Raw genomic sequence first — 21,483 nt, 5'->3', positions numbered from 1 at the left:
AGGGAAATGTTTCAGCATCCTTAAGATGCTTAGGAAATTCCTTCCTCTGCTTTCATTGCAGTATCGTAGGAATGTAGTCCAGGCGCTTGTGGGATCCCGCCTGGACTATGCAAACGCACTTTTTGCGGGCCTACCTAAGTATCTGCTATCCAGACTGCAGATTGTCCAGAATTCAGCGGCCAGAGCCATCTATGGCCTGCCCAGGAGAGCCAGTGCTTCTGCGCTCCTGGCTAAGCTGCACTGGCTGCCGATTTCTGGGAGAATCAGATTTAAACTCCTCACCTTGGCGTTTAAAGCCCTCCATGTGATGGGACCTAACTATTTGAGGAAGCGAATTGCTTTCTATGTGCCACGGAGGTCGCTGCGGTCGGCGGACCTGGCCAAATTGGAGGTGCCTGTGGTCAAACGGGTCCGGATGGGAGGTCGTTCCTTTCAACACGTGACAGCATGTTTGTGGAACGAGCTCCCACTCTCTCTCCGGAAAGCGAACAACCTCCTGGCTTTCAGGAAGGAGTTGAAGACTCTGCTCTTCACCAAATAATCTGCTGTGACTGTAGTGTGTATGCCTTTGGTTTTCCTGTTTCTCTGGGCCTCTTTGCTAAAGCGCCGGGACACCCTTTTGGGGTAGCCGTGCGCTCAAAAAGTGCGGCTTAACATAACATAACAACATCTTCCGAAGTAATTTGCATGCGATGGGAGAGGCAGCTCTGTGGAAGATGCGGTGTGGGCAGGGGTCTGTGGGTGCTGCGAAGTAGATGCTTTCATGGTATTCAAGGTGTTTTCTGTTGTGAGTGGGATCCATCTGAGCAGGGTCTGTTGGGTGGCATCGCATGAGGGGGGAGCTGGAGCGCTGAGGTGGTCTTGGTTGTTGAAGTTGTCACTATTTAGTTACATTGAAAATTAAGTACTTATACACTAACATTCCTCAAGAAGAAACAATTATGGCAAGTGAGCATCTTTTCAAACCCAATCAAGCTCCTATGGAAATGTCTCTCTGTTACTTATTGCCCTTGTAATCCTATTTTGTGTTTGGTGGTAGTCATTATTTAGAAGTAGAAGGCACTTCACTGGAGGTGGCCTGCATTTCTATCTCTGACATTCCTTACACTGATGACTTTGAAAACATATGATCTAAAATGAAGATACTAACATAACCCATGATAAATCTAATCATAGCTTTGTAGATAATACATTCATTAAATGAAAGGGTGATTTGGATTATGCAATTGTTTTCTTGCAATGGATTACTCCAGCACACACAGTTATATGAATTTCCTACGTTTAGGTAAGAGTGCTATTGATTGTCTTGATCTAACTAGAAAGATTTGTGAAGACTTCTTAGGCAATACGTTTTATAGGAAATTCCTTATTGTAGCGCTCGAGCAACCACCCATGGTATTCAAGGATGACCACATTTTGGACTATATAGACAATTAGTTGTGAAGAAGGAACTAATTCCTGAATCTTAGAGCAAACATTTTGGCATCTGATAATTGTATGTTTTCCTTTAAAATGGACCACAACCTAAAGAATCTCACAGTGCATTCCATAATATGAACCCAACACTCAAAAAATTACAGACCGCTCGCATGTACTCAATAGAGTCGGCAACTTCAAATGTAGTAACTGCAGAGTGTTAATTTACACACAAAACAAAGACATTCAATAAAAAAACAAATAGGTTATTTCTCCAATTCTAATTCATCAAATTAGGTATATGTACTTTGGTGCCCTTGTAGACCATACAAAAACCCTTGCATTATCCTCTATAGGAGAAATATTTGCTACCATGAAACTACACCACCTTGAGTCACACTTTTGGTTGCCCTAAACCACAACAAGGATAGCATACTTTGTCAAGTGGCTGACTGCATTCAGAAATTGCATATAGAAGGTAACGTGCTGGAATTTCTCAACAAATACAAATGCAAATGTTGATGGGTAAGATGTACTAAGAATACATTTGCTAAAAGGGGCTGCAGTTTGCACATCTACCTTTACTGAATGCATTGGTGTTTTGCAAACTGACTCATGTACTAATTGGTTGGTTCATAAACTACTACATTATAGCTGGCCACAATTCAACCTACTCATGAATATTAAGGAGGTAGGTTGCAAATTGAAACACTTTCATTCTCCCCCATCACAGCGGTGGTCACTTGCTGGGATTAGCAAGTCAACATTTATGTGACTGCTTTTAAATAAAGCAAAATATATATATTTTTTTCAGCTAATTTTCTTAAAGGAAAATTACCTGAGTTTAATAAAACATGAAAAGTTTCTCAAACTGCTTATTATGAGTAAACAGTGGTCTCATGGACGACCTGTTAGAAACAGGGGTGTTATTTATGAGCCTTTGCCTCACTTTTGCGCCACCGGAGCGTCACTTTTTGTGACGCACCAGTGGCGTAAAAAGTGAGCCTTGTTGCACTATATTTACAAAGTGACGCATCTACCTAGATGCGTCACTTTGTAGACCCCGGTGTCACATCATACCTGCAGCAGGTATAATGTATGCAGAGGGCTTTCCAATGCAAGAAAGAGTGGTAGTACTGATTCAGTGAAATCTATAAGATTTCACTGCGCTACTTCTAGGACGCAAATGCGTCAATATCTTGCACCTGCCTCATGGCAGGCGTAAGACTGATGCAGGCACATTTCACATTGGGCTTGCCCATGTGTAATGACCCATTGCTGGAGTTGTGTCACTTTTGTGAGACACTCCAGCAATGCGTCATTTTTGCACCTACAGATACATCAGAAATACTGACGTATCTGTAACTCCTTGCAACATGATGCGTTATACTGTAAATATGACGCATCATTGGTGTCGCAAGGAGACCGCAATAATAAGTGATGCATCGCTGTTTTCTCGCAGCGATGTGTCACTTTTCATAAATGAGGCCCAGGGTCTCTAGTTGTCAGTGGTTTACATTCTGCTCGAGTAGGGACCTTTACTTTAGTCAGTTTAAATAATTCACACACCAAGAATAACCTGTGCTCATCCCCTTGGTAGCATGGCAAAATCACTCAGGCTTATCCCCAGAGGTTATATGCAAAGTATTTGTTCACGCACACAATCTACAGACCACCGGGACCTCGCACAAAATTCAGCGAAGACATCGCAGACTTCATCAGCCCACACGCACTCCCCTCCACCAACTACATACTCCGAGGGGACCTCAACTTCCACCTGGAGAACCACGCCGACAACAATACCACCACCCTACTGGACAACCTCGCCAACCTCGGACTGAAACAGCTGGTCAACAACCCCACCCACTACGCCGGACACACACTCGACCCGATCTTCTCCTCCAGCAAACACATCTCCTTCAGCCACACCACCAAACTATCCTGGACGGACCACAGCTGTGTCCACTTCAGCTTAAAAAAAACACCGCACACCACCACGCCCAACAACCACCAAGAAGACAATGGAACCGAGTCACCACCGAACAACTCACTACAGCCCTCTCCCAGAACCCACCCACCAGCACGGCAGACCCCAACGAAGCGGCCACCAACCTCACGAACTGGATCTCAGACTGCGCCAACCTCCTGGCCCCCCTGAAGACCAAGGTATACAAAAACAACCACAAGAAAAACTCCTGGTTCACCCCCACCCTCAAGGACTCCAAAAAAGAATGTCGCACCCACGAAAAAACCTGGAGCCTCAATCAAACTGACGAGAACATGTCTGCTCTCAATAACGCCACCCGCAAACACCACCAACTCCTCCGCGCAGCAAGAAAATCATCCTTCAAAGACAGGCTCGAAAACAACGCCCACAATAGCAAGGAACTATTCGGTATCGTCAGGGAACTCTCTAACCTCGATGCTGAAAACAACGCCATCCCCCCCTCTCAGGATCTCTGCGACTCCCTCGCGGCTTTCTTTCACCACAAGGTCACCGATATTTACAACAGCCTCTCCACATCCAACACGAACCCACCACCGGAATCCGACACAGACAACACTACCACCCACACCTGGAACCCAACCACCACCGAGGAGACCACCCGCATCATGAACTCCATCCACTCAGGATACCCATCCGACCCATGCCCGCACCACATATTCAATAAAGCCAACAACATCATCGCACCCCATCTACGAGACGTCATCAACGCATCTTCCCCGAAAACTGGAAACAGGCCGAACTCAACGCCCTCCTAAAGAAACCTACAGCAGACCCCACCGAACTCAAAAACTTCCGGCCCATCTCGCTCCTCCCATTCCCCGCCAAAGTGATTGAGAAGATCATCAACACCCAACTCACCACCGCCCTAGAATCCAACGACTCACTCGACCCCTCACAGTTCGGTTTCAGAGCTAACCACAGCACCGAGACCGCCCTCATCGCAGCCACAGACGACATCAGATCCCTGACAGACAAGGGAGAGACCATAGCCCTCATACTCCTGGACCTCTCCACAGCCTTCGAAACGGTATGCCACCGTACTCTAATACAACGCCTCAACAACGCCGGCATCCGAGGCAAGGCCCTGGAATGGATCACCTCCTTCCTCTCCGGAAGAACACAGAGAGTCCGACTCCCCCCCCTTCAGATCTCCAGCTACTGAAGTCATCTGCGGCGTCCCACAAGGATCCTCCCTCAGCCCCACCCTTTTCAACATCTACATGACCCCTCTGACGAACATCGCACGCAAACACGGACTCAACATCATATCCTACGCCGACGACACTCAGCTCATCCTCTCCCTCACCAACAACCCCACCTCAGCAAGAACCAGACTACACGAAGGCATGAAGGAAGTAGCGGACTGGATGACACACAGCCGGCTTAAACTCAACTCCGATAAGACGGAGGTCCTAATCCTCTGCCCTACTCCCACCGCCTGGGATGACTCCTGGTGGCCTCCCACCCTGGGCAGCACTCCCCAACCCACCGACCACGCCCGCAACCTCGGCTTCATCCTGGACTCGTCCCTCTCCATGAACAGACAGGTCAACGCGGTAACATCGGCATGCTTCAACACCCTCCGCATGCTCCGCAAAATCTTCCGCTGGATCCCCACCGACACCAGGAAGACCGTAACCCACGCCCTGGTCACCAGCCGCATGGACTATGGGAACACTCTGTACGCCGGCATCACTACCAAGCTACAGAAGAAACTTCAACGAATCCAGAACGCAGCAGCACGACTCATCCTGAACATCCCCCGACACCACCACATCTCCGGACACCTGAAGAAACTTCACTGGCTCCCAGTCAGCAAGAGGATCACCTTCAGGCTCCTCACCCACGCACACAAAGCCCTTCACAACCTCGGACCCAAACTCATCAACCACCGCCTCTCCTTCTACTGTCCTCCTCGCACCCTACCCTCGACAGGACAAGCCTTGGCAGCCGTGCCCCGCATCTGCAGGGCCACCGCTGGGGGCAGGTCTTTCTCCTACCTGGCAGCAAAGACCTGGAACTCCCTTCCCAGCCACCTGCGCGCCACACAGGACCACCTCTTCTTCACATGGCAGCTCAAGACATGGCTCTTTGAGCACTGACCCCCCCTGCCCCTCCCCCCACTGCCTTGAGACCCCCACGGGTGAGTAGCGCACTTTACAAATGCAATGATTATGATTATGATTAGTAACACAGTCAAAACACCACAAAAGTACTCCACACCAGTTTAGTAAAATGCCAATATTTATCTGAGTGAAACAAGATCAAAACCACGAAACTCCAACAAACACAAATCAAGTTATGAAGCTTTCAATATTAAATAAAGTACTAGCACTAAAACAATAGCTGAGACTGGGGCTAGTGGGTCGCGCTTGATTGGGTCACATCCACAAGTTCAGTCCAACTGTGAGGAACGCAGGCAGATACGGGAGTCATGCAGACCACAGTACAGAACTTTGGATGTGTCACAAACGAAAGATGTTGCAAGGCAAAGGGGAGGTGAGACTTAGCGAAAGCAGGTGATGCGTCAGTTCATTATTGCGGGGCAGGGTCGTTGGTGGTCAGGGATTGCGCTTTACGCGAAGGAGGTGAGATGTCACTGTAACCAGTGTGGTGTCAGTTCCGGGAGGAAGTGCAGGGTAGTAAAATCACTAAAGCCAGGGGACGATGTGAGGTGCAGGAGAGGTGAATCGTCAGTTGCAGGTTCAATACCTCCATTCTTTACTGCTGTGAGGTACCAATGATAAAGTCAGTGATCAAACCATGAGGCCTTGGTTTCGCTACATTCAGGTCAAACCACTAGACTTCAGCGGTGCCATTGGAGCGGTGCATCATGAACATCGATTGCATGGTACTCAGGACTCACTTAATGATGGTTCTTCAGAGGCACTGCTTCATTTTCGGAGTCTGTGTTATATTTGCAGTCATTGTATAGAGCGTGGGCCACAGCTATGGTGCAGGCAGCGGTCCGGTGCTTGAAGTGACAGACAGGAGTCTCTCCAAATTCTCTTGACGTCTGTTGCTTCTTGTAGCACTGAAACTCCATTCTATGGGTCCAGGAACTGGAGTTGGCACCATTTGGCAAGTAGGGCTATCAGCTGATGAGCTTAGGTGCCATAGGTGAAGTCTTTGATGGGCATGAGACTTCCAATAGGAGTCAAGCTCAATTCAAGACCTTGGAGAAACATTAGAAGGCAGGATGTAAAGAGCAAAGTCCAGTCCTCTCACTCCAACGAATGATGCAGGAGGCCAACACAGCAAAGCAAACTGCAAAGTGGCAGTCCCTTCTGGCAACCAACAGCTCTTCTTCCTGGCAGAATGTCTTCAGTCCAGAAGTGTTTCAAGGATTATGGTGTCAAAGGTCCAGTACTTATACCCATTCTAACCTTTGAAATAGGGAACTTCAAAGAAAGATCATTGTAAAGCACAAGACTCAGCCCTTCCTGGCCCTGGCTCCTCACTACAGGTGTGGTGACTTTTTTTGTGTGAGGAAACACACAGCCCAATTCAGGTGCAAGTGTCAGCTGAGCTCCTCCTACCACTGTAGCTCAGGAAGGCTCATCAGCCTGGGAACGGGTGATGGGGATAAGCAGGGCACACCTCAGCTCCCTTTGGGTGTGACTGTCTCGAGGGAATTCACAAAGCCCAACAGTCATCCAATCTAGGCATGTGTTTTACAGACAGGGAGAGGCACATAATGGTTAAGTAAGAAAAGGCAGACTTTCTAAAAGTGCAATTTTCAGACCTATAATTTAAAAACCATCTTCACTAAAAGTTTTTTTTTTAATTGTGAGTCCAGAGACACCAATCTCCATTTTTCCATCTACATGAAATTGGAAGATCCTTAAAAAGCCGAGCCCGTACGTTCTAGACGTGTTCTAGAATCACAAGTCAATAGTTCTTTTTCTCAGCATGAAAGTGTGGAGGGGAAATAAATCATTAGCAATCTTAATCAAATCAAACGTGGGTTCTCTAGACACATTTAACCCAGACCACTAATTAAGATTGGTTAATTTATTACAAAGCCAAAAATAACTAGACATAAAGACACCTCAAGATGAGGATGTAGAAATACAAGGGAATCAATATAAAGCAAACACAAGGAGATGATAGACAGAGCACTGAAACTTTTCAGACGCTCACCCCCAGTCCTAGATCTGGGTTGAATCCATCATCGTTCTTTAGCTCACCGTGCCACCTTAGTTCAGACCCACCTATATGCTAATCAGATGTGACACTGTGCCTCATGTGAACAGTTCAGCCTGAATTGCCAAGCCAGGCCTTCCTGCACCGAACAAAAGCATCCTGGGACCGGTTTCGTGTTAACACCCCTCATCATCTATGCTAGCTTGAATCCAGTGGCAAAGTGACCAAAGAACCCACGTCTGGGGCATAGCCTGCCAACTTAGGGTGAACAAAGCAAACACAAGGAGATGAAGGACGGAGCGCTGATACTTTTCAGACACTCACCCCCAGTCACAGATCTGGGTTGAATCCTTCATCTTTCTTTAGCTCATCTCGCCACCTCAGTTCAGACCAAGCTATATAAAAATCAGTCCTGACCCTTGCCTCATGGGAGCAGTCCAGCCCCATTTGCCAAGCCCGGTCTCATCAATCAATATAAAGCCACATCTCCACTAAAGTTGAGGCAGTGCAACATGCACAGGACAATTAACTCAAGAAACAGGACACAGAAGATCAAAAAACATTAGTCCAAATTTCCCTGCATTGACGGTTGGTGAAAATATAGTATTAATCTATCCCTGCACTAACGCTAGCATGCCATCCCAATTTAAGCATTCTTCTGTCAGGATAGAGAAAAGATGTCGGCATGTGGAGTCTTCTTTAGAAATCTCTCGGCACCTGTGGGTCAGGTAGCATGGGGCTATTGAGACATAGCTCATTCTGAGATGCTCTCTCTCCAAAGGCATAAAAGAAGTGGGGCTTTTCCTACTTGCAATGTTCCAATATTACAGGTATCTTCCCAGGATTCCTTTCGGATCACGCCATCCACTCGGAACACGTTCTCATAGGTAGTTTTCCACAGGACAAAAATGTTCCTGAACAGCAACAAGCTGACCTTGATTCCCAGGCTCACTCTGGTGTGAAAATACAACATTTCTCCTTACTGGCATTAACTCTCAATGTATCCTCTTCGCTCCTTGCCTAGCTCCTAAAACAAAGACATTATTCTAACTAACATGAGCTCTTCTTCTTCCTGCGACACAAACGTGGGAAAGAACAAAATTTACTGTGCACATGAAATTCAAGCTGCTAGTTCTAATGCAAGAGATTCCAGAGAACAGCATTTCAGTCCTACAAAATGTAGCTAACATAAGAGAAATGGAGCATGAGTTTACGAAAAAGCTTGGAGAATAAGGCACGTTTGGTTAATATTCCTACCTACGTATAGATGACATGATTAATAAACACATTTAATAATGAATGATTGTCAGTTGCACAACACAAATTCCTCACATTTGTGTTTTCTGCTGCTTATATTTGGTTTCCGCATTAGTTCTTCATGTTTACTATTTAATGTCCTGAATACATCGCATTTATGTTATTACATTTCAAAGTCCTAACACCTAAGGTTAGCATGACAAAAGTATTACATGCGGATGTGCTCTACATTTGTGATCATAAAGCACCTTCGAAAAAGAAAAGGAATTTTGGCCACATCAATACTCTGGTTCGATGTTATCTGGCAGCTGCAATGTTAATCAATGGGAGAGATAGACCTTACTGTATTGAAAAACAAAGATAGCAGTTTTTTACTTCTATGTGTAAGTCTCAAAAGTACATTTCCTACCTCTACAATACACTTCACCCTGCCCAAGTGGCTATGGAAGGCCTACCTTAGGGTTATTTTTCATGTAATAAAAGGGAAGGTTCGGGCCTGGCAAGTGGGTGCAAGTTTTAAGCAGCACACACAGGCACTGAAGTGGCAGGCCTGACACAGGTTTGCGAACATACTCATGAGAGTGGAGCAATCAGTGATGCAGGCTCACACTTATATTTTGGCTGCTTTCAGCTACCAAAATCTCCATATATTGTGTATTATTTTAACTCATATTTTGTATATTTTGTATCGTACTGCATTGGTTTTAATTAACTGTGCAAATAATTTACTTACTTACTTACTTACCATTTTAAATCTGGGGGAAAATAGGAATGAGCAGGGGAATACGATTTAGAATTCCACTATCAATTGGTAATTTCCAATGGGACCCTCATGGTCTAACTTTTAATGGACTGGATTTTCCCTCAACGCCCTTTGATACTTCCAGTATCATTAACTCAGGGATGGGGGAAAACCCAGAAATGTTCCTAGACACTTGTAATGAAGGTCGTATGAGTTAACCAACTATCCCCATTGCCCATAACATTTTTTCAGCCCTTTGTTCCTTTTCCAATGTTACCTGGACACCAGTAGACCAGGGCCAGATGTATCAAACTTTCACGCAAGGCAACGCAGGAAGGCAAGTTGCTATGCTGTGTCAAAGGAATAGGGAGAAATGCACCATAATTACCAATATATAGCGCATTCCTGCTCTATGCCTGCGCTGGCACACAATGTGCTGCCTAGCGCCAAAGCAGTCACCCTTACGCCATGGTGCAAGGGTGCTTGAATGGAGACAGTGTTGTTTTTGTTCAGAAAGCTAACCCTCTTGTACAAAAACAACCCTCTGAGACATTTTCCTCTTTCTAAGTGTGTTGCAGAATGCTGCACACTTAGGAGGAAACAACAAGGAGAAATAAAGATTTTTCTCCTCATTGAGCATCCCCAGGGAAGGCATAGCATTATGATGCATTCTCAGGTTTACCAGTCCATGTAAATCTGGGAGTGCGCCGAAATCCATGGGTGAATGTGTGGGAGCACCCATGCTCCACACATGGAATGCCTTCCAAGGGCAGAGCATACCCTACTATACCTAAGTGGCAACAGTGAAGAAGCACTTCATGTTATAGCACTTGCCGACTTTGCCAGTACTTTTGCACATTTACTTTAGATGGACAGCGTGCAAGGCCACTCTCAAAATGTTTGCAACCAGCACCTACCAAATAGAACAGTAGTGGAAGCATGCAGAAGAGATAAAACAACGTTTTCATAAACAGAAATTGCTCTGTTGCACATTTAAGCAATTCCCTATTATGATGAACTTCACATTTTCATATGAAAGAGAACATTGATCTGTGTATATTTCAGTTTGTAATTTTCCTTGTATTACTCCTCTTTTTTCTCCCTCCCTCTCTTTCCAATATCAACCCAGGTTGAATTAGATTAGCATCTCACTGGGCAATTTTGAAACTATAATGTTAACTTGTCATGCCTGATGCTGTTACACCTGCTAGCTGATGAGGGAGGCGAGCACATTTTTTTTGAGGCATTATTCACTGAGTTCTGTTTCTCAAAGTGTTCAAAATTCAAATGTATCCTTCGTTTCGGCTATGATTGAGAGCAGTTGCACAATGGGATACATATGATTGCCACTGAACCCACCTGTTTGGTTGGAGATGCTCCCATCAGGACAAGGCACACAGAAGAAACAGCACGCAGGGCGCCCTCTCATAGCAGACCTCCTGTACCCTGGAGCACAGCTATCACTGCAGACTGAGAGAGGCACCTAGAATGGTGACAGAAAGCATGAATGAAGCAATACACTCAACATATCAAGTTGGACCATGTGATAACTTTATACCTTACTGACCCCACCCTCTGGCATTTCCAATGAGGTACTGCTGACTTATATTAAAACTGTCCTTCAGATGCTTGTTTATTTAGATTCTCAGGGTCCATAGTGTATGAGATGAGAGCCTGTTGCTGACCTCATAATCTTGCCCTGCAAGAAGTGTCTTGGCATTGGGACTTTGCCCTCCAGGTGGAACTGTGCTTCTGGTGCATCATGTACCATGATTCTAGGAAACTCTCTGCTGCAGAACTAAGACAATACATTATTGAAATAATTAACATCAGTGAAGGTGCCTACCCTTTCCAACTGGGAGCTGTCACCTATGACCCTTGCTATTGACCTGACCTTGGTATCAGGAAGCCTTACAAGGGACACCAAATCACCCCAAACCTCATTCTGTGTTGTAATTTCAAAATGGTGTACTATTGCACATATGTCGTGGTATGGTTTGGGTGTGGGGCTGTATTACTGATTCAAGAATATGCCCCTATTTGAATTGAGGCAGATTATACTGCTTTGCCAAGGATCTGGGAGTGTAGTGAAGTTGTGCCACATGGTTTTTCTGACCCCTGTAAACTTTTTCTTTTTACAGGGTAGATGTTGCTAGTGGGAAATAGAGGTAGAAGTATTAGCCATCCAGAACAACTCCATGGGTGTAGTGCGAGGGGACTAGGAGTGCACTATCAGGGATTTATCTGGAGGCAAGTGGGATTAGAACTATACTACACCACATTAGAACTACACCAAACCTTCTATTATGGTCAAACGGAAACCGACTGATGATGTCCAAAAACATAATACACCTAATAAAGGCGCCAACAAAACAAATGTGCCCTCAGTTAAATAGATGATTTGATTGAGGAGGTTGAGACTATATCAAATCCTCCTACCCACACCCAGGTTTCAGGAAACACCCAAAAGTCAAAATACCCAATATTTTTGGGACAAAGCCAGACAAGGCACAAGTAAGCAAGACCAAATCAACAGCTACCAGTAACCTACAGTTGCAGAAAGGGAACTACCGAGAGACTCCACGTTGAGCCATCTTCCCCCACTTAAACCTGAAGTGGCTGTTCTAATAGGTTCACTTCGCTGGCTGAAAACACTGAGCGGGTTCAATAAATGCCTATTCAAGGCGGAGAGGAGGCTAGCATTACCACACCGCCCCATGATGCAACAAGCAATTAATGCAAAATCCATTCAGATTTGCAAAATGAAGTGGCTGGATTACAACTGTTAGTAGAATCCTTAGAATGCAAACTTACTGTAGTAACCCAGGTTAATGAGTCCAACAGTAACAAGGCAAACCCCATTATCTCCCTACCCCTTCCCCCTATTAGATTCAGTACCCCTCAATTGAGTGGTCAGGGAAATCACAATACCTCTGAGACATATCCTGCTTGCATATTCTAACCTGGCAGGCCACAGATGGGAAACACAAGGTTAGGCAAAGGGTTGGATCATAGGAGTGGGGCCAAACATACTGACTCCCATTGGGTAGAACAGCATTGTGATAATGACGCCCCTGGGTTCTGTGGTGTCTACACCCATGGGAGGGAAGAGGGTGGTATCCAGACAAGGGCATCCCACAGTCATATCCATAAAGGGAGATACATGTAGGGCCGTCCTGGTGAGGGGCATTTTAGTTTCAAATTGACCAATGTCCCAAAATCTTGCTCAGCCTTATCCACGCAATTAGCCTTACTCACCATAGCCTATAGGCTGTATGCATGCAATGACAGGTCAGATACTGATATGGGAAGGGCAAATACGCTCTCAAGGGGATGCTTGAAAAGTCGAAATGATTCTATATTGTTGATCCCAAATCTATGAAGTTGCCTGGTTGATTTCAAAGTAACTATTAGAGCCAAAAGTGATCATAATGCTAGGCATGTAATGCTGTAAGAAGGGTTACTTGATCCAACCCTACCAATTAGTGTATATAAAAACTTAATTATTGAGAATACTAGAAGGGTCCTTAAGTGGCCAAAAAAAAAATGTTGCCCTAAAAGTATAGCATTAATTTTTGACCTCTTTAATTCACCAGCTTCACCATTTGAGACCGTCGACTTGAATGCAATTTCTAGAGCAGACATTAACAGTCACTTTTCTGCTTTATTAAACATCTCTTTGAGGCAGGAGCAAGAGAAGCTCAAAAAGAGGCCCCTAAATATTCTTCTTTGTTCATCAAGGAATGTTGATAGGCTAAAGCATAGGTGTTAACTGCCATAATATCTTGGAGCCCCTTGCGGATCTGTGACGCAAGACCATACTATAAATGGGTATTAGCATCAAGCAGCAAGAGCTGGAATGATAACAACTGTCAGGACTTGCTAGAGGTTTCCAAGAGGAAAAATATGTCTAATTTTTGGCAAATAATTGCTCATTGGAGTCTTAAAGCTTGTACCCTGGCCATAGATCACACCATCAGCAGGCATGGGCTCAGCACTTTACCATCCTCTATTTTACATGCCTCATTGATCAGATGCCATGCAGCATAGATAAGTTTACTTCAGTCAGTAGTAGTTCAGAAGCATCTGGTGAGGAGGTGTTTTCATTAAACAAGGCAACAGTATCCTTAAAGCTGGGTAAAGCACAATGTCTGGATCTTATTCATGGAGATCTGTATTGGAGATTGAGATCTGCGACCTGTATATTAATATATTGTCAAATGCGATTATGTGAGGTGCAGGATTTTCTGCCTCTATGAGAGGGGCTCTAATAATTCCGATTTAAATAACGGATACAAGGTCTGATCTCAGCAATTATAGGCCCATTAGCTTAATAGATATTCTTCAAAAGGGGTTTGGTTGCCAAATCTTAGCCAAAATTCGGCAGTGGGTATCAGACAAAAACATGTTATCTCTATTCCAGGCTGGGCTTAGATCTAAAGTTAGTGCAACAGATCAAGTTTATAGGCTCATGCTGATCGGCGTTCGATCTGGTCCCTGGGGCCTGTCTCTGGGACTGCCTCAGGTCGATGGGGGCTCCTTCTGCCCTGGTAGGAATTCTAATGGTGCTTTAAGAGACGTGGGATAAAGACGGGGACCAAACTTTAGGATTCCTTTTACTTCAGGGGTGTGCCAAGGATGAGATCTTGCTCCAATGCTCTTTTCAATGTGTATAAATGACACATTCAAATATCTAACTGATTGTATCCTCAACCCACCAAAACCTAGTACGTTTATTACTGCGGATATTCACAAACTCCGAGTGTAAATTTACTACAAAGTGTAAGTGACACGTTTCCACCCTGAAAATAATGCAACTGACTTACTCTTGTATGGGCAGGAGAAGTCCCTCCCTAAACTGTTCCCCGAACCTCCCTAAACCAGTCTTACCTGCCCCTGATACCATCCCCCTTAGTAGTAAGTCTGCCCCTTTATCCCATCCACTTCCCAATATTCCTTCCAAATTTACTTTTAAAATCTATGCTTACATGTGTGGAAACTCTGCAGTTGGGGTGGAGTACTCTGCATATATAAGTATAGGCAAAAAGTATATTTTATAGTATGTTTTGTAGGACTATAAAACATACTATTGTCAATGCAGGTGTCGGTAACACCTGATGTGTTGCGTCTCACGGACGAGAAACACCGCCTTAGTGGTCCCAGGTGAACCTGGATCTATTTTATGACGATGTACACGAATTATGTGCCCTAGAATTGTCATCATGCGTGTCTCCAGACTCCAGACTCCCTTACTACGAATGTCCTTAAAGCTTTCGAGGGGATTGTTTCAAAGGTGGGGGCACTATTAAGTGTCCGTATAACAAACTCTGCACTCAGGGACGCTAAATGGTTTGACCCATAATGCTCTAAAGCTGCAAGAGAGCTAAAGGTAGCGCGGAAAGCCAGGCCAAGAGATCACTTGCAGATCCGGCCCCTTTGACTTAACTACAAAAAGGTTTTAGCAAAACGCAAAACAGAATTATAGGATGCAAGCTGGAGAGAGCTCCTAGACCCAAAAACATTAGGTAATGGTGCAAGATTCTGGGGATTAATCAACAGACCCCTGTTTGGGAGGGACGGGGCAGACAACATTGGTACTAACATTCTTGAAGATGAATGGGTGTCACATTTCGGCACAAACAAAAGGGGGAGAATGAGGAATATAAGACTAGGTCGTCCTCCTCAGACATAACATGAAAGTTAGAGCCCAAGGTGTTGGGTTCTGAGACGTAGCTTATGTTGTGGCTACTGGCCGATGTGGTCAGGTAGAGCCAAAAAGAAAGAAAAATTACTTTCTTGAGTCCCCTCACTCACCGGGGTTGCCCCACGGTGACATGCTTCATCATTGAGGACATCCCAGTTCTCTACGAAAAGGGGCGTGCTATGACTTGCGAATTACATAGGAGCACTTATTTTGTGAAGGACTATGTGTGGTGCAAGGTGTCGTGGAGTGGGTGTAAGTGATTAAAAATACTGTGCTAGTGGGCCTCAACACATTTATTACTGCTCCTAGGTTGGTATGTTTAAAAATGGGGTAGGACACTAAGGGTTCCATCAGGATGGCGGGCGGGCAAAGCCCGCCTGCCACCCTATTGGTAAACGGGACGCCCGCCTTAAGGGCGGGGGTCCGGACGCCAGCATTAGGATGTGGCGGGCACACCCTGCATTTCTAGCATTGTGGCGGGCGGTGCTCTCAGCACCGCCCGCCACAATGCTAGAAATGCATTTCTGCATTTGCATTAACAAAGCGGCAGGTACCGCGCGGTGCCTGCCACTTTGTTAACGCAAATGAAGGGGGGTACCACAGATACCCCCCCATGTGCAATACCCCCCCTCTTTCACTCTGGGGGCCCGCAGGGGGCCCCTAGACTGAATACCGCATGCCTTTCCATGGCGGTATCGCTGCCACGGAAAGGCAGCACCCTCAGCCCATCATAATATGGCTGGCGATGTCTGCTTGACACTGCCACCATATTAATCATTTTCCGCCCCGGCCGCAAGGCGACCGGGGTGGAAAAGTGGCGGGCAGTGTTTTGCTCTGCCGTGGTCCCCACCGCCATTCTACTATGGGGGAATACAGGGAAGGATGGCGGGCGGATTGCCTCCGCCAGGCTGGCGTTGGCTACCGCCAGCCTGGTGGGGGCAATCCGCCCGCCATCCTAATGGACTCCTAAGTTCCGACCTGTAATGAAGGTGGGATCAGTGTGCGGTTGACAAGTTTCAAGCTTCCCCTAGCTTTTCATCAGGACCACACAGGGACCAGCCCTGTGTATGCCACTCCTGTAAATCCCTAAATAGGAATATAATGTATTATACACAAAATATAAAAAATGCTGCTACTAATAAAGGCATGCATAAATAATACATACGATCTGAATCTATGTTATTTATCTGTAAAACAATAAGGAAAAGTTAGTGGTACACTACCCCTTTCTCATACAGATAGGGTACATAGTTTCCTTCATAATGCACGTTGAATATATGTGATTTGCTCCATATTGGTGCGTGCAGGCTTACAGGTCCGGTGCCGTGCTAAGAAAAATATATACATGGTGATTGTGGCGTGAATTCACACAATAAAACAACACAGGACTTGATGTGACATTAGAGACAGACACACGTTCAGACACACATAACATAGAAATATTCTCAATAATTACTTTGCACGGTGCATACTAGCACTCTATGGTCTCTGGGGGGGCGGTGTCACCCGTTGGAATATTCCTTGTGGTGCGGGAAAGAAAGATTGAAAACAAAGTGTTTTTTTCTATTAAAATGCTAGAGCTCTATGTTATCGCTAAGCCCACTAGCTTGGATTCGTAAAGCTCCAAACGTCTCCATCAAACGTGGGACCTGTAGGGGACAGATGGTCAACTTACTTCCTTCACATTTTGGCTCCATCTTTAAGAGTACTACATCTCAGATATATCTTGAAGCGGGTGTACAAAATGAAACCCTTGCACCATTTGTATTAAGTGAGGTGGAAGAAGGAATCTCTGGGCTGTCGTGCGATAAGGCACCAGGCCCGGATGGTATGCCTCTGGACCTTTTTAAATCAAACCCATCTCTCTGGGCCCCAGTCCTTAAGGCCGGGCTTAACACAGCCGTGGTGTTTGGATGCCCAGCTTCTTGGGGTATCTCTACTATCATCCCGGTATTCAAGAAGGGAAATCGTAATAGTACCACCTGTTATAGACCGATTTCCCTCATTGATTCTGTAGTCAAAGTTGTGGGTGGTGTAGTGCTGAACAGATTGACTGCCTGGGCAGACGGTAATAGGATTGTCTCGGATATCCAGTACGGATTTTACCCAGGGCATTCCACCATAGCACAATGCCTTAACCTGTACATGATTCTTGGGAAGTATACAATCGCACGGCAGGGCACAATTTACCAACCTGGGGAAATTATGGCAGTCCATGAACGCCATGTAATGGTGGAGGCCAATTTGATTAACTTCCTGAGGGATCTGCACAGGGATACAAAGGCAAACATAAGATTTTCCCAGGACGTCAGAGTTTCTAGGAATTTTAATGTTGAAAGGGGAGTAAGGCAGGGATGCATCTTAGCTCCGTTTCTTTTTAATGTGTACATTCTACTTTGCGGCAAAAATGCGTAAGCGCCCAGTTGCCGCAATGTTGAAGATATATCAGGCAAAAAGTATCGCAGATGGCAGTTACGGTAGCGAGCTATGGGGATATACAGCATCAGAAGGCATCCAGATAGCAGAGAATACCTTTTTAAAACAGCTCCTGGGTGTTCTACAAGGTACCTCAAACCTAGCAGTACACGAAGAGACTGGGCTGCCTTTTATTAGCGACACTTTAGCTATGCGTCCCCCGCTTTATTGCCTCAAGTGCTGGTTAAATAAAGACCTAGGGCTCGATGTAGGTAATTCTTATTTACCACTTCTTAAATACCGAATTTTACCGATTCGGTATTTAAGAAGTGGTAAATATGAAGGGGGGAGATGTAGGTATTTCCAGATGTGTAAATACCGAATCTTTAAGATTCGGTATTTACCGAATCTGGAAATTCCGAATCGGTATTTCCTATTGATTCCTATGGGCTGTGAAGCCCATAGGAATCAATGGGCAATACCGATTCTGTAATTACAGAATCGGAAAATACCGATTTGCACAAGGGTGCAGGGGGTGTCACTTTGACACCCTCTGGCACCCCCAAAACAGGCTCGGGTGCCATGTGGCAGGCATACATGCCCTAAGGGCAGGTCTGCCTGTCACATGGCATAGGTGTGCATGCACACATGTGCATGCACACCGGAATTGGTATTTTACCATCAAATTGGATTTGATGGTAAAATACCGATTCTGTAAGGCCTCTGGGACTCTGAAGAGGCCCACCTACATCTCGGTGCCTCAGAATCGGTAAATTTACCGATTTTTTATTTTACCGAATCGGTAAAATTACCGAATCGGTAATTTTACCGATTCGTTAAAATAATGACCCCTACATACCTGTCACCCATATACCGGTCGGTAACGGCCGAAAATACCGATTTTCGGCCGTTACCGACCGACCTACATCTGGCCCCTAGTTCTTAATCACCAGCTTCTGCAAGAAGCCCTGTGCCTGGATCGTATGCTTAAAATCCCTTGGTTAAAATATCTAAAAGGCTGTTTATTGAAGCTGGGGCGTTTAGATCTTTTTTTAAAACCTGATTTAATTACTGCCGCAGACGTGGATTTTGTAAAAAAGACTTTCATTCAACTAAAAAAACTGAATAGAGATGGGGTAGAAATGGCTAAACCCAGCGTCCGTAAATTTGTGATGCTTAAAACCACCCCTGCATTGGAGCCATATCTTACGTGGCCCATGTTGGCCTACGAGCGGTTTTTATTAATCAGGTTTCGGATGGATTATTTTCATCTTTTAATTGCAGTCCCGAAACGTAGCCATAGAGGACAGATGCTACCACCCTGTGGCTGCGGCCGCACGTCTCCTCAGGATTTGGTGCACTTTGTTTTTTTGTCGCCTCTATGATGCTCCCCGGAGGTTCTTTTCAAAGCCTCTTTTAAAAAAGCTGTATTTTACTCAGGTCCGACCAGCACTTTGTTTTTTGCAAATGCTAAATCCAGAATGTACTTTATTTGTGACTGGGTATCTGAAATCTGTAATGAAGATTAGAAAGCGATTGGAGTTATCCTGGATCCAAATACTGTATTTGTTCTTTTATTAGTCTCCCTGGTAGAATGTTCATGTACTGTATGGGTGGTCATTTGATCCCACACTTGCCTCCTAATTTGTATTAGAATGAATTCTCTATGTGGCATGATTGTGAACAATGTATGTCCTTTTTAAAAAAGTTTCATCAAATGTTTAATAGATGTAATGTTGCTTTTATCTTTTTTTGATTTGTAAAACCGAATAAAGTATTTTGAAATTTGAAATATGAAATATATACTACAAACTGCAGTTTGAGAATTAGAAACGTAATGTCCAATCTTCTAAGAAAAGTGTCCTACAGAAAGATCATATGTACAGTTTTTATATGAAGAACATCAAAATCATACTCACCCCATGATATTTTCCTCCCCAGAAAATGATGCTTTCATTAACAACCAGCCTTAAACCTGTTGAAGCTCTGCCATTGTAGATTCCCACTTTCAAAAAACTGCTGGTGTCACTGGATGTCGTGTGCCAATAAAGCAAATCATATAGTGGTGCTGAATCACCACTTGAGTCAAAAAGGAATCCACTTCCATCAGAGCTCCTCTTGCGAACATTCTTGACATAGTGCAACATCTGCATTCAAACCAGAAAATATGACTTGAATAGGGATGAAGAAGCATTTTGTAAGACCATGTCCTAGATACATTCGGTCAGTAAGGACAAGCCAGAGTCTGTGATAGGGCATGAAAAAATACTCCACTTTTAATGAAGAAACCAGTAGAGTGTCAATACAAAGGTGCACTCACCTGCCATGGTTGAAAATCCTTGGGATCTGCACAAGCCTTGTTGGTAAATGGACCTTCTTGATGATTACAATGAAGTAGATCATGCAGTGCCATCGCTAAGGCATAGATGGCTTTGTAGGCATAGTAGGGAATGGTGAAATCTTTCACCTCAAACACCGAAGCATCAAGTGATTCCAACTTCTCTGCCCCACTGCAGAATCCATTCACAACTGTCATGTTCTCACCATTTGTTTCATTGAAAACATCCACCAATTTGCAATTAAAAACTTGTTCCCAGAATGTCTTTATGAAGATATCCTTAGAGTTCTTCAGTGGATCAAGGTTGTAAAGGAATTCTTTAAACTCGAGGATTTCACCCCCCTGTACTATCATTCCGAGTGTGCCATTCAATGTTTTCCAGAGGCTCCTCTGGGAAAAAACAGTTGAAGTAAACCAACTAGTTGTTCCAAGCCATATTTTTCTGGTGATCCCTTGTAGGGATATCTCTTTTAGAACTAGGGTTATGTCTTTTGAAGATGCAAAACACACAATTACGTTGGAAGAGGATGTTTGAATAATGTTAGTGACATAGGCTAAGGGGGATCTTTTAGCTTGTGTGGGGAGAGTCTCAAAGAATTCAATGCAAATCCCATTCTTTGCTGCCTCTTCCTTAAACATGTGGCTGCCCTGGAGACCGAGGTCATTATCTGAGAACAGAATGCCAATCCATGTCCACCTATAGTGAAGAAGTAACTGTACCAAAGCCTCTGCTTGTAAAGAGGCACTTCCCACTGTCCGTAAGAAAGAAGGAAATTGGATTTTGTCACTTAACATGGGGAGTCCTGCAGCATAACTGATCTGTGGTGGAGAAAACTCATTTGTTGTATCACTTTAAAAGACATTGAACAGTTTTTCTCAGTAAATTCAACTCTATTACATTTTCTTTGGTAAAGCAAGCATTTTACATACTACTAACCACAGGGTATTCAATCATAAATTAATACAATTGTGATGGAAATAAAATAGTTAAGGATTGAAGAAAGGGAGACCGAAAAGAGAGAAGGTGCAAGGAAGGAATAGATTAAATAAAGGTGACAGGAACAAAGACAGGGTAGAAGATAAGGAATAAAAGAAAGGGAGAGATGAAGGATGGAAAAGAGGAAAGAAGAGAGAAATGGAGGGATTATGGACTAAGCACGCATATGGATAACTTGATAAAGTTTTACAAAAAATATAGATAGTGATGGATTATTCCTAATACAAACCATCGAAATTTGAATATTCAGCTTCAATATGCTCAACATCTGAAATCAAAAACTTGGAAAAAATTGCTTTCTGGTGGTCTGATGCAAGAGCTCCAGATCTTACCACATTAATTCTCTCTGTGCAGGATCCAGGAGCTCAGTCATGTCCAGTGTTCATTACTGGATGAGTTTATCAAGATGGGGCACCAAGAGCCCGTCCAGGAGCTGCACAGGTTTAAGAGACTTATGCTG

The 21,483-nt window shown here is 44.6% G+C and overlaps 1 protein-coding gene across 1 annotated transcript in view; it reads right to left on the bottom strand.

The window, feature by feature from the left end:
* LOC144783907 (extracellular calcium-sensing receptor-like) overlaps positions 1-21,483 on the bottom strand; it is a 152,871-nt gene that overhangs the window by 16,001 nt on the left and 115,387 nt on the right. Inside the window, exons 5-7 of the mRNA XM_078662647.1 lie at positions 20,009-20,845; positions 19,608-19,835; positions 10,929-11,052 (exon numbers count right to left, since the gene is read on the bottom strand). Of these exons, the coding sequence (XP_078518773.1) occupies positions 10,929-11,052; positions 19,608-19,835; positions 20,009-20,845 (1,189 nt within the window). The remainder of the gene's footprint in view (positions 1-10,928; positions 11,053-19,607; positions 19,836-20,008; positions 20,846-21,483) is intronic.

This window comes from Lissotriton helveticus, chromosome 10, assembly GCF_964261635.1.
Source record: "Lissotriton helveticus chromosome 10, aLisHel1.1, whole genome shotgun sequence".
Classification (NCBI taxonomy): domain Eukaryota; kingdom Metazoa; phylum Chordata; class Amphibia; order Caudata; family Salamandridae; genus Lissotriton; species Lissotriton helveticus.
The sequence above is the reverse complement of the archived record's forward strand: the minus strand, read 5'-3'. Positions and strand labels throughout refer to the sequence as shown.